Genomic DNA, 21,515 nt, shown 5'->3' with positions numbered 1-21,515 from the left:
ACACCTTCAATTTTAGCACTCAGGAGGCAGAGGCAGGTGGATCTCTGAGTTAGAGGCCAGCCTGGTCTACAGAGTGAGTTCCAAGACAACCCAGGGCTACACAGAGAAACCCTGTCTCGAAAAGACAAAAAACAACAAAACCAGAACCAGAACCAGCATGTGGAGATGTGGGGCGGCCCCCTCGATTCAGAGGCCCTTTACCTCCTTGGACTTGCAGCAGAAGAACAGCAGCATGGGACTCTAGACCAGAGGTTCTAAACCTTCCTGGTGCTGCGACCCTCAGTGCAGTTCCTCACGCTGAGGTGACCCCAGCCAGAAAATGGTTTCATTGCTACTTCAGAAGTGTAATGTTGTTACTGTCATGAATTGTAACATAAATACCTATGTTCTCCAGATGGTCAGTGCAACCCCTATGAAAGGGTCATCTGACCCACAGGTTGGGAACTACTACCCTATAGGGAGACAGGCTGAAGAGCACCTGGACCCCAGGCACTGGCACTTACTCTTCTAAGTGTTGTTTTGTTGTAAGTTGGTGTTTTATGGGTTTGGCTGTTTTGCCTGCACGTGTGTTTGTGCACCACATGCACCACATCCGTGGACCCCTGGAACTGTAGCTATATTCTGTTGTAAACTGCCATGTGGTACTGGAGCTTCTAGAAACTCAGGTTCTTGGCAAGAGCTCCGTCTGTTTTTGAGATGGGATCTGTCTATGTAGCCCTGGCTGGTCTTTAATTCAAGTTGTAGACCAGATTGGCCTCAGAGTTAGGTCTGCTGAGTCTGGGATTAAAGGGCTGTGACTCCGTACCTGGCCTCATTTTTGTAAGAGCGATCCCTGAGGAAGCAACTTGACCCTACAGTTGCAAGACCCAGGAGGAACGTGCCTAACCTGGTCTGGAAATGTCAAACCTGACTGCCCTGGCATCCAACCGGCAGGGGTTAGCTACTCCCAGCTGGCCTGCAAGGAGGCAGGGGAAGCTCCTCCCCTTCATCCCACTGCCTGCCTGGGCCATGAAACTCCAGTTTGGTTGCATCTCACTGAGGAACCCCAAAGGGCCTTTCTTCTCTCCTTGGAATTGTTCCCAACTGCCCTCAGGGCTGGGAACCCTAAGTGACTGGTGGAGTTTGAAGGCATGGACCTGCAGGCCTGTGGCTGCCCATCCTTATACTCTGCTGCTCCTGACATTCCCTAGGCTTAGGGACCATGTCTGGGCATAAAGGGATTTGGTGCAGCTACAGCAATGTCCCTCCTGCCACTGTCACCCTTGCAGAGTGTTCTCCCCCCTGGCCTCCCGCCCAGTTGCCTGTGTCGGTGGTCTCTGCGAAGAGGCATGTAAGCCCCGCTAGGCATTTCAGGGAGTACTGCCTGAGGAAAGTGGACTTGACCGTCTTTCCTAGTTTGTACCCCTTAGCCCTGGGAAGGGAGTCTGCATTCTGTATTTATGGCTTTGTAATCTTCCTCACACTTCACCCAAAACTGTAAAAACTTGAGGTTCCACAAAGCCTAAAATCTGCTTGCTTTGAGTTTGGTAAACCCCTTTCCCCTCCATACATCGGGGACCAATGAAGCCTGACAGTCAGGAAGGTAGCTTCGAGGTACATCAGGCCCCCAGATGAAGGAAACCCTCAGAGAGCGTCCAGGTCAACCTCTTCCATCCCACAGTGTTGTGGGGGAAGTGAGCTCCATTTCTGTGCTTTCCCGCTGAGAGGGAGCAGGACAGGCCCCATCCCCCACCGCTCCCTTGGGTGGGTCCGGCTCTGGGACAGGTGGGGTCTCCTTCACTCCACCGAGGTTCCACCCCGGGTGGGACCAGCTGCGTCCCCGCACGTCTCGCCGCAGGACCGACCCCGGCCTTATCTGTGCCGGCAGCTTCCGCCCACCCCGCGCCCCGCCCCCCCTCGAAGCGCCCGACCCCAGGGCCCTAGGGAGTCGGAGCCGCGGCGCTGCTGCCCAGCGGAGCGGAGAGCGCCGTCCCCCAGCTGGGCGGCGGAAGTGATCACCCCCTAGCGGGGACCCTCCCTGCCATCCTGCCCGCCCCAAGCCCACGGGGGCTCCCCAAACCGGACTGCCTTCACCCCCCATGGGAGGGTCCTCCAAAGTCCTGGGGGACAAGGGAGCGGGAAGGGTCGTCAGAGTAACAGGGATTCTGACAGGCACAGCCCTCCCCTACACACACACACACGCGCGCGCGCGCGCGCGCGCGCGCGCACACACACACACACGCACACACATTCCCGCCCAGCAACGTCTCTGCCCAGTGGTGGAGGGAAGAGAAAGGTGGAGACACCTGAGAGAAAGTGAACAGAGAACCACAGACTAGCGATGTGTGCTGTGTATCTGCAGGGAGCACACGCCCCAGAAATCCATACAGCACCCCTGCACACAGTCAGAAAAAACCAAGAATCTAACAGAGAGACAGCTACAAAAGCAGAAACACAGCCCACCTTTAATTCCAGCACTCAGGAGACAGAGGCATCTGGATCTCTCTTCGAGGCCAGCCTGGTCTACAGAGCGAGTTCCAAGACAGGGCTACACAGAGAAACCCTGCGGGGGTGGGGGAGGAAACACATACATTGTCCAGCAAACATTTAAGGGCAAGAAGAGAAATGCAAACGAAGACCACTGTGAGGTGTTATTTTACTTTTAACCCGTTTGTCAGGCAAGATGACCTAACCTATGGGGCACAGTGACTCGGGTAATCCCTGCACTCCCCATCTGAGGCAGGAAGCCACGAATTCGAGGCTTGGGTAGGCTATAGTGAGTTCTAGCTAATCTGGATTACAAAATGAGGCTGTTTGGACAAACAGCAACAAACAAATAAACAAACCAATAAATAAATAAAAATAAACAAACCAGCCTGACAGACTCAAGACCTCGGAAAGAGGTGGGGCATCAGAATGGCCCCCCGATACTGTTAGACAGTGCCCAGCCCAAACAGCTCCCAGGGAAAACCACCGCCTTCTCTCACAGAGCTGAGCTTAGCTGAGTCACAAGCCAGCCAACATTAAAGTCCAGAAGCGAGCCTGTGCTCCAAGACCATATTCCCAGGCACACTACAAATAACCAAGTGCCATTGACGAGAGAATGGATAACAATTCCAGTGGATTCATTCACAGAAGTAGCATTCAGTTCAAGGCAGTATGTGAATAAACTGCACAGAATATCATCAATGACTCGGCCACAGTGCAATGGAAACAGTTTCCAGAGACAGATGCCAGGTCACATCTTCGTAAACAGCAAGACTGGTTCCTCCTTATCCTAGAGATTATCCACTCAAAGGGCTCCATTGGATGTTGGAAAGCTATTAGAACTCAGAAAATGGGGTTAGTAAAAAGGGATCAAAGGAACAGAGCAATCACCCATGACTCCAGCTCCAGGGGACCCAGTGTTCCCTGCCTTCTCCGGTGTCTGCATGCACGTCATGTACATGAACTCATACAAGCACAACAGACATTCAAAAACATGATTAAAAAATAATACTGGAACCAGGCAGTGGTGGCACACACCTTTAATCCCAGCACTCGGGAGGCAGAGGCAGGTGGATCTCTGTGAGTGCAAGACCAGCCTGGTCTAAAGAGCTAGTTCCAGGACTGGCTCTATAGCTAATGAGAAACCCTGTCTCAATAATAATAATAATAATAATAATAATAATAATAATAATAATAAATCATTTTCCTTTTCTACCAATAGCATTCAAACTTAATGTAAAGGATGTATTTAAAATATTCTCCCGAGGCCAGGCGGTGGTGGCACACGCCTTTAATCCCAGCACTCGGGAGGCAGAGGCAGGCGGATCTCTGTGAGTTCGAGGCCAGCCTGGTCTACAAGAGCTAGTTCCAGGACAGGCTCCAAAGCCACAGAGAAACCCTGTCTCGAAAAACCAAAAAAAAAAAAAAAAAAAATTCTCCCTAATGGGGCTTGAGAAAAGGCTCAGCAGGTAGAGTGATTGCTGCTCTTGCAGAGGCCCTGGGTTTGGATGCCACACCTATAACAGGTGGTTCACAACTTCTAACTCCAGTTACAGGGGGATCATCTGACTTCCTTGGGCATCATGTACACACACTCACACAGGTACACAGGCACATGCATGAATTTAATAATTGTGCAGAGCTCATATGAAAACTGTGAAACTATCTAAATAATGAAAAGAAACCTTAGTGGGGCTGGAGAGATGGCTCAGTGGTTAAGAACACCGGCTGCTCTTCCAGAGGACCTGAGTTCAATTCCCAGCACTCACATGGCCACTCACAACTGTCTGTAACTCCAGCTCCAGGGGACCTATACCCTCATACAGACATATATGAAGGCAAACTCCCAATGTGTATTAAATAAATAAATCTTTAAAAAAGAAAAGAAAGAAAACTTAAAATAGTTTATTTTCCTTATAAGGAAATGTTAAATCAAACAACATTGTCTAAGCATACATATATATTAAAAACTTTGTAAAAAGAAAGCACCGAGGGGGCTGAAGAAGGATTATATTCCAAATTTGCCTGGGGTTAAAGGTGAGATCTTGTTCAGGGAGAGAGAGACTGTTCAGTGGCAGAATGTTTCCTGGTATGCAGAAGACCGAGGGTTGGATTCCCAGTACCCAAAACAACCTAAACAAAACATAACATAACCAAAGTGTGAAGCCTCACAAAATTCTGGTTACTTCAAGAAGGCAGAAGGAAAAAAGAAGAAGAAGAAGAAGAAGAAGAAGAAGAAGAAGAAGAAGAAGAAGAAGAAGGCAGAAGGAGACAGATTTGGTTTTACACCCGAAAAAAAATGTAAATAAACACAAAAATTAAAGAAGACCCTGAAAGAGCCAAGGTGACTTACAGTGAAGTGTAATGATTTCACCTGAATTAGCACAGCTGGGCAGGAAATGGGGCGGGACATGACTGTATTTACAGGCAAAACTTGTCTTTTCTAGAAGTCTGCATTAGCAGAATGGGAGGCCCGCGAGTATAAAGGACTCTACCCCCCAAATACTCAGCACTGAGAGTCTCCAGGATGGGTGCTTTAGGAAGGCTCCAGGAAGAGGAAGCCTTAGACACAAGCCGAATTTTGATGTTGTTTTGCTTTTTGAGACAGTCTCACTGTGTAGCCTGGAACTCACTATGAAGACCAGGCTGGCCTCAAACTCAAATCTGCCTGCCTATGCCTCCTGAGTGCCAGGATTAAAGGTCACATGGATAGTCAGGCTGGATTCTGATGGACAGAGATGGTGTCAGGGCAAAGTGGAGGTTTCAGCATGGCAAAGGAGAGGGCTGGCCCCATGTGGAACAGTTGCTGAGTATGGAAGAAAGCAGAGCCCGGGAGCCACCAGCACCGTGTGGCTCAGGACTAGGAGAAGAGAGTCTCCCAGGAGCTCAGAACCAGCATAGCTCCCTCTGAGTACTGTACCCAGGACAGCACTCCAGAGAGGCAGGTGTACTGTCTGTGGCCAGCGGACACCTGGGTGACCCACATTTCACCTGCAACCCAGAGCAATGATGTTCCACACCTCACTGCCTGTCTGCTGACGATGAGGAGGACGCCTTCCTCTCTGGAGCCCACACTCTGGAAGCACTTAGCCCCAATCCACGTCTGTAGCCTTGGTATCAGGTGGCCAAGGCACCAGGCCAGGGTGGCTCCAGCTTCTTAGTTCCAAGGGCAGAGGCCTGGCTGGCTGCCACATGCTTGGGTGGTGGTGTGCGGGTAGAACCACCTTGTCTCTTGATGCCTCTGTTCTTTCCATTTAACATTTTCTTTGAAAAATACATATTTTTCTTTGCATATACACAAGGCATATCAAACTATGTATACAACAGATATTGTTATCTAACTGTGGGGCTGGAGTGAGGGCTCAGTGGTCAGAGAGTTGGCTGCTCTTCCAGAGCTCAGTTCCCAGCACCCACCTCTCCACAGCCTCTAACTCTGGCTCTAGGGAATTCAACCCCACTCTTCTGGCCTCTTCACGCACCTGCACACATGCCCCCAGTGCCACACACACAAATCATTTTTAATCTAACCCTTCCATAAACTTTCCCGTTGTTAGGTGTGTGTGATCCCCACGACGATCCGGGACAGGATGAGAGTGGAGGAGCAAACCTGCCACCCCAGAATCCAGAAAAGTCCCAGAGTGCAGGGCAAGCCTCAGCTACACAGTCAGCCCAAGGCTAGCCTCATCTACGGGACACCCTCTCTAAAACTCCAATGAAACAAAGCACCCCAAACCACCGACGTACCCAGCACACTCACTCCTTTGTAGCTGAGGAAACCAGGGTGTGGGAGTTCAGTCATTTGTCCCAAGAAGTCTGCAACCAGATTTTTTTTTTTTTTTGAAAAAGGATCTCACTGTGTGTCACTTTCTGGTCTCAAACTCAGAGACCTGCCTGCTTCTGTACATACAATCATATAAAAATTTTTTAAAGAAATGTCTTTTATTTTTTCTTCTCCATTTATGATTTCTTGAGAATTTATAACTTCCTAATATGTGAGTAATCATCATACTCATTTTTTTTTGAGACAAGGTCATGCTATTTTTTGATCCTGACTGTCCTAGAACTCACTCTGTAGACCAGGCTGGCCTCGAACACACAGAAATCCACCTGCCTCTGCCTCCCAAGTGCCAGGATTAAGAAAGTGCATTACCACACCAGGCTTCATACCCCCTTTTAAAAAAAAAAAAGTCAGGGTCTCACTATGTATCCCTGGTCGTCCTGGAACTCACTGAATAGACCAGACTGACCTTGACCTCAAAGAGACCCGGATGCTGGGGTTACAGGCGTGCTGGGGTCACAGGCGTGCTGGGATCACAGGCATGCTGGGGTCACAGGCGTTCTGGGGTCACAGGTGTGCCGGGATCACAGGTTTGCCGGGGTCACAGGTGTGCCGGGGTCACAGGTTTGCCGGGGTCACAGGTGTGCCGGGGTCACAGGTGTGCCGGGATCACAGGTGTGCCGGGGTCACAGGTGTGCTGGGGTCACAGGCGTGCGCCACCACAGCCAGTTTTCTTCTACATTTTTACTCACTCCTCCTACACAGAGATGCAGAGACCTAACATCTCTAACTGCAAATACACTACTGAATTTTCTTTTTGTCATTATTTGAAGATAGCAAATTGCAGCAAATAAGCCCCATGCACCTCACTTCTCTTGCTCTTTACCTGGAAGCCCCAGGCCGAATCAGTCTAGCGTTTCCGGCCTTGCAGTGCTCGGATGACACCAGGGCTGCTGCAGGCTAAGCAGACATTCTGCTACTGAGGTGCACATTCTGGGCCCACAGCACCTTTAAAAGTTATTTATGTTTTTAATTTCTATTATTTTTTTGTGCATGAATGTTTTACCTGCATTATGTGCACCACGTGTTCCTGAGGAGACCAGAAGAGGGTGCCGGGTCTCCAGAAACAGGAATCACAGATGGTTATGGGTGTTAGCCACCATGGGAGGCTGGGAGGCAAGCCTGGGGCCTGGGGCCTGTGCAGGAGCAGCCAGTGCTCTGTTTAAAATTTGTTTATTTTTATTTTATGTGTTTGGTGTTTTGCCTGATGTCTGAAGGTAGCAGATCTCCTGAAACTTGAGTTACAAACAGTGGTGAGCTACCATGTGTGTGATGGGAACTGAACCCGGGTCCTCTGGAAGAGCGGTGAGTGCTCTTAACCACTGAGCCATTTCTCCAGGCTCTAGTCCATTTTTGTAATTGACATTTAACAAGTGTTCATATTTGTGGGATGGCATGATCCTTCAATATATGCATATAATGAACAGCTACCAAGCAGGTCAACTAGCATTTCCACCTTCTGTGTTGGGCAGTGGTGGCGCACGCCTTTAATCCCAGCACTTGGGGGCAGAGGCAGGCAGATCTTCGTGAGTTCAAGGCCAGCCTGGGCTACAGGAGCTAGTTCCAGGACAGGAACCAAAGCTACAGAGAAACTCTGTCTCGAAAAAAAAAAAAAAAAACCTACCAACTCTTCTACTTCTCTATAAAATATCTAACAAGTGGGCCACTGAGATGATCTCCAATCCTGACAGCCCGGGTTCAATCCCCAGCACCCACAGGTGGAAGGAGAGAACTGACCACAGTTGCTCTCTGGCTCCCATAACAGTGCTTTGGCATATGAGTGCCCTCAATACTCAAAATAATGGGTTTTGGTGGTGGTGGTAGTGTGGTTTCTTGAGACAGAGTTTCTCTGTGTAGTCCTGGCTGTCTTGGAACTCTTTTTGTAGACCAGGCTAGCCTCAAACTCACAGATCTGCCTACTTCTTCCTCCCAAGTGCTGGGATTAAAGGTGTGTGCCACCACACCTAATTTAGAGCAAAGTAAAAAATATATATAAAATAGGGGGCTGGAGAGATGGCTCAGAGGTTAAGAGCACTGATTGAGCCGGGCGATGGTGGCGCACGCCTTTAATCCCAGCACTCCGGAGGCAGAGACAGGCGGATCTCTGTGAGTTGGAGACCAGCCTGGTCTACAAGAGCTAGTTCCAGGACAGGCTCCAAAGCCACAGAGAAACCCTGTCTCGAAAAACCAAAAAAAAAAAAAAAAAAAAAAAAGAGCACTGATTGTTCTTCCAGAGGTCCTGAGTTCAATTCCCAGCAACCACATGGTGGCTCACAACCATCTGTAATGAGATCTGGTGCCCTCTTCTGGCCTGCAGGCATACATGCAGACAGAACACTGTAAACAAGTAAATAAATCTTAAAAAAAAAAAAATTAAAATAGCTGGGTGGTGGCCAGCCTAGTCTACAAAATGAGTTCCAGCGGGGTTACTCAGAGAAACCCTATCTTGAAAAAACAATAATAATAATAACAAAGTAATAATAATAAGCTGGGTATGGTGCGTGGTGGTGTGTGCTCTGAGCCAACCAATGTGGGTACGGGAACTGAACCTCAAGTCCTCTACAGGAGAACTCAGGGTCTTAACTGTGAGCTTCCTCACCAGACTCCCCAGTAAGCTTGCCTTTTGTAGGTTCTAGGACTTGAACTTAGGTCTTTGTTCTTGTGCAGCACGTAATCTTAAATTTGAGCCACCTCCTTAGCCCCAAATCAACCTTTTTTTGTTTGTTTTTGCTTTTTTGAAACAGGGTTTTTCCTCTGTGTAACAGCCCTGGCTGTGCTGGAACTACCTCTGTAGACCAGGCTGGCCTTGAACTTACAGAGATCCACCTGCCTCTGCCTCCCCAAGAGCTAGGATTAGTGGAGTGTGCCACCTGGCTCAAGATCAACTTTAAAATATATATGTATATACGTATACATATATGTGTATATATCTGCACATTTAAATGGAGGAAGGATGGATTTTGAGGAACGGAAGGTGGCAGGAAGGGACTGAGAGGAGAGGAAGGAGGGGATGTGTGGGATGCAATATATGAGAGAAGAATTGGAAAAAGTTTAAACTGGGAGTCTGATCCCAGCACTGGAGAGGCAGAGGCAGGCAAAACTCTGCGTTTAAGGAAACCTCAATCTACACGGTGAGTTCCAGGCCAGCCAGAGCTACACAGTGAGACTCTGTCTTGAACAATTGGAGACAGAGTTTCACAATACAGCCTTAGCCTGCCTAGAACCTGTTATGTAGCTCAGGCTGGCCCGGTGCCTGAGTACATACATGTATGTGCACCACAAGTATGAAGAGCATGGAGATCAGACAAGGGCACCCATCCCCTGGAGCTGGGGGTGCAGCGGGGTGTGAGCCATCCTTTGAACTGACTCAGCTTCGTCTTTGGAAACTGAACTCAGGTCCTCTGGAAGAGCAATCTCTCCACCCACCCAAGACCAGCTGTTTAAATGTCTGTATCAAAGCCAGTGTTTCAAACAATGGATCTTCTCACCTGACCACCTGAGCGCCCTGCTCATGGTTCTGTCTCCAGCTCCACGAGCTTGCTTCTCTAATTTCATGAGGTTCTGTTGGCGGACATTCCAGACCAGCTGAGAAGAGAGCACACAGCAAGTGTATTTCCAGCTGGGTCTCGCTAGGGCCCATCCTGGGTGGCCAGGAACCCCCTGACTTCTAGAGACAGGAAGACTGACACTGTTATTGTGAAATCATTTGCATATTGTGAGGTGTTTTGTATAAGATGGCATGATTTGCATACAGGGAGGAAGACATCTTTAACATCCCAGTGTGGCCTTCGCTAAACATCTTCTCCTTGTGGCAAAGAATCCGATTGGACATTCTGTTTCAGAACCTCCATAAGGGCCCAGGAGCGCATCCTGGGAGACGTATGAGGCTGGTGAGGAAAGCCAGACAGGAAGCTTTTGAAAGGAGCTGGTAGCCTAGAAAGCACAAATGTTAAAGAATGTATCAGCTGGGAGTGGTGCCGTAGGCCTGGTGTGGTGGTGCACCCTCTTAATCCCAGCACCCTGGTGTGGTGGTGCACCCTCTTAATCCCAGCACCCTGGTGTGGTGGTGCACCCTCTTAATCCCAGCACCCTGGTGTGGTGGTGCACCCTCTTAATCCCAGCACCCTGGTGTGGTGGTGCACCCTCTTAATCCCAGCACTCTGGTGTGGTGATGCACCCTCTTAATCCCAGCACCCTGGTGTGGTGGTGCGCCCTCTTAATCCCAGCACCCTGGTGTGGTGATGCACCCTCTTAATCCCAGCACTCTGGTGTGGTGATGCGCCCTCTTAATCCCAGCACTCGGGAGGCGGAGGCAGGCGGATCTCTGAGTTTGGGGCCAGCCTGATCTACCAAGTGAGTTCTAGGACAGCAGCGTTCGTTACACGGGGAACCCGTTTTGGTGGGGAAAAAAAGAGTATAAAGTGTATCTGATAGAGTGCTTGGTCCAGCAATGCATCCATCAGGTGTAGGAGTGCACACCTACAATCAGGAGGTCCAGACACTCTAGTCTTCAAGTTCAAGGATGGTCTAGGATGAGACCTTATATCACAACATATCAATAAATAAACCAGGAGTGTGGCACAGTCTTTAATCCCAGCACTGAGAAGGCAGAGGTAGGCAGATCCTGTGAGTTCAAGGCCAGCTTCATCTAGTTCCAGGAAAAGCCAGGGCTACATAGAGAGTACCAGTCTCAAAATAAAATAAACCAATAAACAATGAAGAAACATATATGCAACACACACTGAAGTAGGTGAGGCATCGGCTGCACTGTGTGAGTTTAGTCGCCCTCAGAGCACCCAGAAAGAACAAGTGACCAGCCACAGAAGTAGAGAGCTGCCATAGGAGGTGAAGGCCAGAGACCCTCACTCTGTCACAGTCTGCCCAAGGGATGAGCCCAGACATTAGCCTTGGCTGAACGTTCTTCTGCACCGGCTGCTGGCTAATTCCTAGAAGAGGATGCAAAGGGGATTTCAGGCCACATTTCTACTGTGTTCAGGCTTAGAAATGAGGCGGCTATCACAGGCCCTAGGTACATCCAAGTTGAATTCTGGCTCTGCCATTTGTGTGGCTGCCATAAACCAATACAACAGTCAGTACATATCTGATAAAAATAAGGAACTGCCGGGCGGTGGTAGCGCACGCCTTTAATCCCAGCATTCAGGAGGCAGAGGCAGGCGGATCTCTGTGAGTTCGAGGCCAGCCTGGTCTACAAGAGCTAGTTCCAGGACAGGCTCCAAAGCTACAGAGAAACCCTGTCTCGAAAAACCAAAAAAAAAAAAAGCTAGTTTCAGGACAGGCTCCAAAGCACTACTGTCTCGAAAAAAACAAAACAAAAACAAAAAAAAAAAACAAACAAACAAAAAAAAAAACGAGGAATTGGTGAAATAACCCTAATTACTGATGGTACATAGTGTGTGTTCAGTAAATCAGAGGACTACAGTAATTCTTGTCATACTTGCTCCAGTGGAGTGCAGGCCCAGCTTGTGCAGGGTTAAGGGAACACAAAACCCTTTCTTCGTGCCAGGTTTGGGATTCCAGGGCACAGGGTCTAGAAACATGTATTGGATCTCAAAGGGTTACTGTCCTGGAGACAGTGGCCTGAGGTTCCAAGTGAAAAACCAAAGCATAAAAATAATTCGATGAGTAAGAATAAAATTCCCTCTTCTGAGGTACCGGGGCCAGGCCCCTCCCTGTGGCAGGCACTTCCCCTTTCCCTGGCTCGTGGAGGAGCCAGGCGCCCTGGCTGACTCAGAACCACAGCCGCGCTCTTATCCCGGGACGGAGCGGTCTGGCGGCCACGCGCGCCCTCGTGTGGCCACTGCGGGGACTGCATGCCCAGAACGGTCGCGGTCCCCGCGTGGCCGCTGCCCTCATCTAGCTAAGCCTGACTAAAAGCGGTGCCCGCGGGTCTACCCACTTCCGTCCTGCCCTCTCCGCAGCCCCGTAATCCGGCCCGAGCGGAAGTGCACTAACCGCGCGGGTCCCCCATGGCTAAGAAGCGGAAGCGCCCCCCCGCCGCCGCTCCGTCTAGCCCCCCGGAGCCGGGTGCGTCTGGTTCCGGATTGTCCCGTGTGACGTGGCTGCACGCCGGGGGTGGCTCCGGGCCGGGGGCCTAGTGGCGGGGCCGGGCGAGGCAGAGCCGGGGCGGGGCGCGAGCCTGCAGCTGGATGGCCGGGCCCGCCCGGAGCGCTGCAGCTACCGCCGCCGCCACCTCTGCCACCGCTGCGACCGCACGGTGAGTCGCTGGACCCTCAGGCCCGCGTCCGGGGTGGGATGGACCGTGTCGATTCCCAAACCGGCTGCGGCTCGTCCAGAGTCTAGGAGTGGAACTTGCCTGCTTTTGACTCTTCCTTACTGCTGTCGTCCCACACTCTGCCCCTCATCTCTCTCAGCTGCCCCGCTTCTCTCCTTCCACCAGATACTCTCTGGCTCACTTTCTTGATTCTCCTTTCTCTTGCCTTCTCCGTTCTCTCCATACCCCATACTTCCAAGCCTGTGATCCCCTCGCCTCTGCATGACCCGCCAAGGACTTGACCTGGCTAGGTCCTGCCTTGGTACCAGTGAAGTTTCGCTCCCTCCCCCCCCCACTCCCGTGGTAGCTGTGGGGGGTCTAATTAAGGCCTAAGATCCCAGATATAGGCTTCTACTCACCAACCAGAGGGAGGAAACTGAGGCAGTTCAAGGTCACAGTAGGTACAGACAGGGCAAACCACACTCAAACTTTCCAGATTGAGCTTCTTGCTTGGTTGACTCACATCCCCATACGGTGATCTGTCTGCAGAACACATTCCTTCTGGGAGTGCTTCAGGCCTCCTCTGGCACATGGCTTATGTTCTCTCCTCCATGCCATCAACTACCTGAATTAACAAGCCCATCTTATATCCATATCTCTGTGAGGGAGGCATTACCCAGATCCATTCTCTGATGAAGACCAGACTGGGAAGGGGCAACAGGAATTGCCCACAGTCAAACAGCTTAAAATTTAGATCACCAAATTAGTTAGCCACAAGTCGTCAGCCTGTGCTCCTGCATCTGTGAGGCATCTCTTCTCTTCTGCTCCACTTGTCTCTTGCTACCCAAGAGATCATTTAGGGGGAAGAGGTTTGGACCACTGCTCAATTTCTCCACCTGTGCTCCCCATCAAGCTCATTGCTGGCCTTAGACCCTGGGGTGTCTTCACAGACACATCTTGGCAGCCAAGCCTCTCCTGGCAGCTAGAGACACCCAGCAGGGATGGGCCCTCCGGTGGCTGAAGGAAGCCCAGGCAGTGCCTCACCCAGTCATTAGAGAAAGTTTAGCCTTAGGCGGACACATTGGCACACAGGCTGGAGCCATCTCAGAAGGAAAAAATGTGCGGTTTTTGGGAGAAGTATAGAGGAGCAGAACCCCTTTGCTGTGTTCACCCATCCTCGGGAGCAAGCAGGAGGGTGATGCCATGGTCATTTGAGACGGGAGGAGATGCTGCGCTTCCTGAGTGGGCATGTGGTCCACGGAGGCAGCTCACATAAGCGGCCTTTGTGTTTTCCAGCAGCTGGCATGCCTGGATGTCCCTGCCCTGGCTATGGGATGGCAGGCCAAAAGGTCCTCTTCCTCACTGTCCTTGCCCTGGAGCTCCTGAGAAGGGTTGGAGGTTCTCAGCCAGCCCTCCAGAGCCTGGGGGCTGCAGCTGCCTGTCGCCTGGATGATAAAGAAAGCGAGTCTTGGGGTACTTTGCTGAGTGGGGAGCGACTGGACACCTGGATCTGCTCCCTCTTGGGCTCCCTCGTGGTTGGACTCAGTGGGGTTTTCCCCTTGCTGGTCATTCCCCTGGAGATGGGGACCATGTTACACTCAGAAGGTGAGTGGCTCTTCAGTGACCCCGAGAATCCTCACAAAAGGAAGGAAACATACTGCTTGCTTTTGGGGAAATGCTGAGTCTCATGTGCCGGGCACATAGTGTCTGGAGCAGTGCCACCTTGGTCCTGTGGGAAGATGGTATACATGCTCATTTGTTCATTCATTTATGCATCTGCTTCTTACTTCATTCAGCAAACATTTCCCAGACGTGGTATGAACAGTGGCTGGCAATGTGGCTGCCACATTACCTGGGCTCAAATCCTGGCTCTGCCACCCACCAACTAAGTAGAACATGGCAAATCGCTTAATCTCACTCTGCCTTAGTCTGCCAGACTTTAAAATAAGGGTGATATGTCTGATCATGCAGTTCAGTAGTAGAATGGGTGCCTCACATGTCCCCAGCAGCCTCACCTGCCATGAGAGCAGTACTGTCACTGACTTGTGAGTTTTAGATGAGCACTTGGGGGATTGCCTGGTGCAGGGAGGGTAGGCGTTTACAGGCTTATGTTGAACCCCGAGTACAGAGGTGAGCAAGTGCTGCCTGCCCCCCTGTTTGGGTTAGTGACCTAAAGGCTAGGGATGTAGTAGCTGATGCTGTTGTGCTTGCCTGCTACACAGGAAGTCAGTCCCCACCTGAATATAGCTGGATATGGTAGCTCTTACTGAAAATCCCAGAACTTGAATGAAGGCAGAAGAATCCGAAGTTCAAGGTTATCTTTATTTAGCTACATAACCACGCAGAAGTCAGCCTATGCTGTGTGAAACCCTTTCTCAGAGTATAAAAAGAATGTAGGGCTGAAGATGGCTCAGCTCTTAAGAGCACACACATTCTACTCTTCCAGAGGATTCAGATTCAGTTCCTAACATTCATGTCAGGCAGCTCACAACTGTCTATAACTATAATTCCAGAAGGATCCTCTGGGCTTGGCAGGCACCTGCATTCATAAACATGCATATAATTTTAAAAAGAATAAATCATTTAAAAAGTAAAAGAAGAGGGCTGGAGAGATGGCTCAGCGGTTAAGAGCATTGTCTGCTCTTCCAAAGGTCTTGAGTTCAATTCCCAGCAACCACATGGTGGCTCACAACCATCTGTAATGAGGTCTGGTGCCCTCTTCTGGCCTGCAGGCATACACACAGAATATTGTATGCATAATAAATAAATAAATAAATAAAGTAAAAGAAGGGCTCATGGAATGGCTCAGTGGGTAAAGGTGTTTGCCCTACAAGCCTGTCAAACTGACTTCATTCCTGAAACCCATATAAAGGAGGAAGGAGAGAACACACACCACAGAGTTGTCCTCTGTGCCCACGTGTACACTCTCACATCACACACACAATAATAGTAAATAAATGAATAAACAGAGTGACTGCCTTTTGCCATCTGCCGTGCTCCTGGAGGATTGTTGCTACCAATTGTGAACCAAGCCTTCCTGGAACCTGTCATGCCTGTGCAATGTGTCTTTCCTCAGACAACCCGGGGGATGGGGTAGCGCTGGTAGGATGCTCACTTGGTGTGTATGAGGCTTGGCAGGGTAGTGCAGGATGCACTTGGAGTTTGGCTACATTCTACAAGTGGGAAGCATTTGCTTTCTGGCTATCTTGGAAACAGCAGTATCCCTGGGGGTCACTGCACCACCAGCCAAGAAGCACTTCCAAATCTGGACATGCAAGTCGTAAAAGTCCCTAAGTTTCTGTCAGTTTTCTACAGGTGGCACTAACTGAGGCGAGATATTCCCATTGAATGAACATTTGCTTTATGCTTTGTTGTTTAATTCTGATCCAATTTGTACATGGGGAAACCGAGTCTCAGAAGTTATCTTCCAGGTGCCAGCAGATGGATTGGAGAACTGGAACTTGCCAGGGCCCAAGCCCATCTCTTAACCAATATGCAGTAGTCAGTGAGTCCATAGTGGTTCCTACTGAGCACTCTGTGGATTGGGGAAGAGCTACCCAGAAAAGCAGTAGTCTTTGGAAATCCAGCCTTTGGGTGCTTGGGAGCACAAGCTCAACCCAGGCCTCATGTCTGCTTACAGCTGGAGCCTGGCGTCTGAAGCAGCTGCTCAGCTTTGCCTTGGGTGGACTCTTGGGCAATGTGTTTCTGCACCTGCTGCCAGAGGCATGGGCCTACACCTGTCGCATCAGCCCCGGTGAGTGAGACCACAGGGCAGGACAGGAGGGCAGAACCCGTGCCCATGCCCAGGCTGGCCTAAGCCCTGCTGGCTCTACAGAGAGGGCCATGGGAGGGATGTGGAAGAGAGATTCAGAAAACCTTGTCTAAGAGGGAAGGTCGAATTCCAATGCCCTGGCTTCTTTGGGGAGCTGCTTGTTCAGTAGGTGCCCCTCCCAAACCTCCTCCCTGAACTAGCCCTGAAATAGGCCCCATTCCAGATGACTCCCTTCTAGCTACTGGCTTGGCATGGCCTGTTAGTGCTCCCCCTGCAGGTGGTGAAGGACAGAGTCTGCAGCAGCAGCAACAGCTGGGGCTATGGGTCATTGCTGGCTTCCTGACCTTTCTGGCATTGGAGAAGATGTTCCTGAATAGCAAGGAGAAGGAGGGCCCCAGCCAGGTAAGCCACAAGACCCAGAGCCCGGATATGTCGGGTTGTCGTTTTTTTTCTTTGTTTTTTTTTGTGTTTTTTTTTGTTTGTTTGTTTTGTTTTCTGCTTCTAAAGTAAATGAAAAAGTAAAATAAATACCCAGGGCCTGGAGAAGCCCAGGGTCTGAGTATCTCCTGGCTCTTCCCTGAGAACTGTGGTAGGAAACTCCCAAGGATGGCAGTGCCAGCCTCTGAAGTAGTTTGATCTCATAGATGGATGATGACAGACTGTGGGGTTGAGGCCTAATGACGGATCAGCAAAGTCTAGCTAGATCAAGGAGATATTCTGTCTCTTGTCCCTCTCTCTCTCTCTGTCTGCCTGTCTGAGTGGGGGGCATCTAATGTCACCTCTCTCTCCTTCTTCTGGCCGTAGGCCCCCAGCAAAGACCCCACTGCTGCCGCGCTCAATGGAGGCCACTGTCTGGCCCAGCCGGCTGCAGAGCCCGGCCTGAGAGCCGTGGTCCGGAACCTCAAAGTGAGTGGCCCATGAGGGCCCCCCTCCTGCAGCCGCAGAGCTGAATGGCCAGCTCAGCTCTGCCTGCCTGGCTCAGCCCGGCTTTCTTTCCCTTCACCCAGGTCAGCGGCTATCTCAACCTGCTGGCCAACACCATAGACAACTTCACTCATGGGCTGGCTGTGGCTGCCAGCTTCCTTGTGAGCAAAAAGGTAAGGGGTAGGGCAAGTAGAGCTCTGGCATCTGGTGAAAAGGATACTAATATCTACCAATTTGATCAACCTCCAAAAGAAAGTCTCTGCTTCTTGCTTTTACTAACAGTATCTTTGTGAAGCCCCTTGTCCCTGTCCTTCTGCTGGATGCTGCTCTAGCCTCTCCCTTATCTCCCTTTACCTTTATTGTCCTCAGATTGTTCTGTGCATGTCTGTGCTGTCCTCAGATTGTTGTGTGCATGTCTGTGCTGGTGTCACATGTTTGTGTGCTCTTGGAGGCCAAAAGATCCCCAAGCTGGACCTGGATCCTCGGAGCTAGAGCTATAGCAGTTGTAAGTGACCTAACGTGGGTGCTGGGAACTGAACTCAGGTCCTCTGGTCCCCCACCTCTGTCGCACCTTTGTTCCCTTCTGCCAGCACTCACTAGGATGTCCCTATCAAGTCCCCACTACTAGATGCTTCTCCCTTCACCCACCACCTATTGTCATCTGTGCTCTGCCCCTCTGCTCTGTCTACCCTGACACTAGGTAGTCGCCGTGTCCTCTTCCTCCCAAACTCCTCACCCCTCGGACCTCAGTTGAACTATACTTCTAAGAGGCACTTGCCACCCCACCCAGTTAGGCACCTGTCTAGTCTTCCTCACAGCACTGCTCCAGATGGGGCCACGCAGGTGCTTGTCTTGTACCCTGTCTCGACCAGGCATCCCCAACCTGCAGCTTAGGAGTGGCACTGTGCCCGTGTGCAGTGAATGCAGCCAGCACATCTGTGGGTGAATTCCACATTGCAGTGTTGAGGCTGTCAGTACTGAGGGCAGGCTCTTCCCGCCCAGAGCAGACTCAAAGCACAACACTTGTTTGTAGAGAGACTGGGTACGGGGGAAGCCTAGTTACCCAGCAGAGGCAGCAGACTCAGACTCCCATCTCTGCAGATTGGGCTTCTAACCACCATGGCCATCCTCCTGCATGAGATCCCCCATGAGGTAAGTGCCCAGAGGGTGGCCCCAAAGCCAAGGTCCCAAGGTTTCCGTGCTCAGCATGGGTGTGGCGCTTGGCCGGGGCTTTGGGTGGGCCTTGCCCACAGGAGTGGTCTGGAGGAGGGGCACCGCTTCAATAGGCGCTGGCCCAGGGGCAAGGTAGACAGGACGCTGGGTGTTCATGTGGTCAGGCTCTGGGTGAACATCTATCTGGGCCTTTCCTCAGGTGGGTGACTTTGCTATCCTGCTCCGAGCTGGCTTTGACCGATGGACTGCAGCCAAGCTACAGTTCTCCACAGCCCTGGGAGGCCTTCTGGGGGCCTGCTTTGCCATCTGCACACAGTCCCCCAAAGGAGTAGGTATGAGAGTGGTCATGTTCAGTAGAGGCAACAGCTAGACAGTGCCACTGCCTGGCTGCTACTGGGCTTGTGTGCCTGGTCTGCCCTGCAGGAGGGTAGGGTACATACAGCCCCCTGGGCTTACCACCAGCTCATCGTTCCCTACAGGGGAAACAGTGGTCTGGACCCTGCCCTTTACCTCTGGAGGCTTTCTCTATATTGCCTTGGTCAATGTGTTGCCCGACCTCTTAGAAGAAAATGACCCATGGTGAGTGATCTCCTGGGATGGCCACTGACAGGGTTCAGGAGGAGTCCTGCTCCTAAGTCTCCTCTCTCCCAACAGGCACTCCCTGCAGCAGGTGCTGCTGCTCTGCTCCGGCATCGTGGTCATGGTGCTGCTTTCATTCTTCGTTGAGTGGTAACCATTCCTGACATCCCTCTCCGCATAGCAAGCAATAGAGAACCAACTTGCTCTGTGACTTTGTGTGTGAGAGGCAGAGGGTGAATGCTAGAACCAGCCTCGCACTGGACAGAGATGTGTGCAGGAGACCGACACTGTGACCCCTGTGTGCAGAGCCCAGCCACCCCACTGTCATCTAGCAGCAAGGAATGGCAGTGCTGGTGCCAGCACAGGCCTCACTTCTCGCAAGAGTCCAGGGCTACAGAGAACCCCGGAATTGTCCCCCCTGGACCTCTAACTCAAGACTAATTAAAGCTCTGCTCACATATCCAGGTCCCAAGCACCTTAGAGGCGGAGGCTGCACTGCTCTTTGCTGTCCATTTCCCCAGCCCTTCCTGTGCCACCTCTACAGCCAAAGAAAGGGGAGGTGGGTGCTTTGCAGCCCCAGCCCCACTCAGCACTGAGCAGGCAGCCTCTCCAGGACCTCCTCCTAGGGGCTGCCACCCTGGCCAGCTCATGCTTCCCCAGCAAATGCTGTCAAACAGCAATCTGCAAGGCACCATGTAATCCTCAGGCTAGCAGTCTCCCAGTGCAGCTCCAAATGCTCCTGCCAGCACACAGTTCAGCAGACATGCCCCAGGCAGGGAGAATGAGCCTTGCTGTCCTTCCCCACTCAGGCCCCATGTCCTTTGGGTTGAGTAAGGTGGGGGTGGTGAGGGCTCCACATTGTCAGTGCTCAGGAATGTGAACTGGGAGAATGCTGAAGCCATAATCCCCAACTATTTCCCTTGGCTGACATCCAGGTACTCAGCTGGCCACTCAACAGCCAGACTTCAGCCCTGCTGCTGTGGTGTTAGAGAAGTGGCCACTGAATGATTCCGTAGCAGTTACGCTGTGGTTCATCTTTATCTGTAAATACCTGTTCTATAGGTGTAAATAAATATTACCTAGACCACTCCCTGTTCCACAAGGTAGGGCGGTCAAGCAGAGCTCTGCTCAGTGCTCCGGCAAATCCGTTCCCTTGCTGTACATCTCTGAAGGTTTCCTATTTCCCCGCCCAGTTTCACTGTTAACCTTTCAGCCCAGGAATGCTTGAGCCTTTGTCACCATCACCTGATCTTATTTATTCCCTGATCCCCCTTAGTAATAATTATCAAGGGATCAGGACAATCAAGTCATCTCCAGCTTTGACTTCACACTGTAATCTCAGCATCCAGGAATGGTAGCAGAAGGATCTGGAGTTAAAAGGCCAGCCTAGACTACTTGAAACCACCATTTTGGAAAACAAGGGGGAAAAAAAGGAAGGCATAGGAAGAACATAGGCTATGGTAATAGATGAGGTAGAACAATGAATTCCAGGCCAGCTTGGGCTACATAAGACCCTGTCTCACTTGATCCTCCCCATAGCACCTACCTCCCAAATATAAGCAGGAGGAAAAAGGGTCTTTACCAGGCCCCCTTCCTGACTGCACCATCACCATAACACAGCAAGGGGCACTGCTTCTCCATCCAACCCACTTTCCTCCCTAAGCCACCAGGCAGCCTTCAGCAGCCCCCTGGGTGGGATAAGTCAGTCGTCTGTGCTGAGTTTAGTGCAAGCAGGTGGGACACCAAATCAGATACCTCCTTAGCTGGGAATGCTCAGCTGTCAGTGTTCCGGCGTCACATCCATCAGAGATCTGATCTACCTGGCTGACTTCCAGGGACCTCAGGACAGAAAGGTCCAAGCCCATTGTCTTTCCTCTCAGCAAGTGCTCAGGGCAGAGCGGTGGTGTTAAGCCCAGCTGGGAGGCTGACAAGCACACACCACTGCACTCAGCCCGAGGGGTTTGAAGGGCTCTGCTGTACTGAGGAAGCCAGATGATGGTGGTGCCTACACCATGGCCAAGAACACATTCTCTCTGGTTAGAAAGGAGGAGGGGGCACCTAAGCCCAGGCCAGAGGACAAAATCAGAAGCCCTTTAGCTGCTCAGCTCCTGGAGCAAGACATAATCAAACCACAATCAACAGGCAGCATGCAGAGCTCAGCGAGCCAGCACGTGGGTAGAGTCACACTGAGGAGAGCTGACAAGGTGGAGCTTGTTGGAGTCATGTCCTCTGGGAAGAGCAAGGGGAAGAAAGGAAAGTGCCAAGGAATTTTTGCCCCTTTTTGGCAAAAAAGTGGAATTTTGAGGATTAACAGCTTTGAAGGGCCATTCAGGGCTGCCAAAACAATTCATTGAAAAGATGAATGATGGGCCAAAAAAGGTGGCATATCCCTTTAATCCTAACATTCTAGACTAATCTCAGAGGCCACAAGCAGCTGAGTTCAACGCCAACCTGATCTACATCAAGTTCCAGGCTAGCTAAGACTTCATAGTAAGACCCTGTCTCTAAATAAATAAATAAATAAAAATAAA

The 21,515-nt window shown here is 51.0% G+C and overlaps 1 protein-coding gene across 5 annotated transcripts; it reads left to right on the top strand.

Moving 5' to 3' along the window:
* Nucleotides 1–12,238: 12,238 nt before the first annotated feature.
* Slc39a13 (solute carrier family 39 member 13) lies at nt 12,239–21,515 on the top strand. 5 transcript variants are annotated; one of them, XM_041637737.1, is made up of 10 exons: nt 12,243–12,539; nt 13,836–14,141; nt 16,177–16,290; nt 16,586–16,710; nt 17,113–17,214; nt 17,316–17,405; nt 18,334–18,384; nt 18,605–18,737; nt 18,885–18,984; nt 19,060–21,515. In XM_041637737.1, exons 2-10 carry the CDS (start codon nt 13,841–13,843, stop codon nt 19,136–19,138), a joined length of 1,095 nt encoding a protein of 364 aa, XP_041493671.1. In that variant the 5' UTR covers nt 12,243–12,539; nt 13,836–13,840; the 3' UTR covers nt 19,139–21,515. The 5 variants fall into 5 exon arrangements, with proteins under 5 accessions (XP_041493673.1, XP_041493674.1, XP_041493672.1 ...); XM_041637735.1 differs by having other exon boundaries at nt 13,833–14,141; XM_041637739.1 differs by lacking the exon at nt 18,885–18,984 and having other exon boundaries at nt 12,239–12,539; nt 13,833–14,141.

Source organism: Microtus oregoni, unplaced genomic scaffold (genome assembly GCF_018167655.1).
Source record: "Microtus oregoni isolate MIOR12 unplaced genomic scaffold, Mior012 000053F_ref0000044, whole genome shotgun sequence".
In the NCBI taxonomy this organism is placed as follows: Eukaryota; Metazoa; Chordata; class Mammalia; order Rodentia; family Cricetidae; genus Microtus; species Microtus oregoni.
Note: the sequence above shows the minus strand (reverse complement) of the source record. Positions and strands in the feature narration are given on the sequence as shown.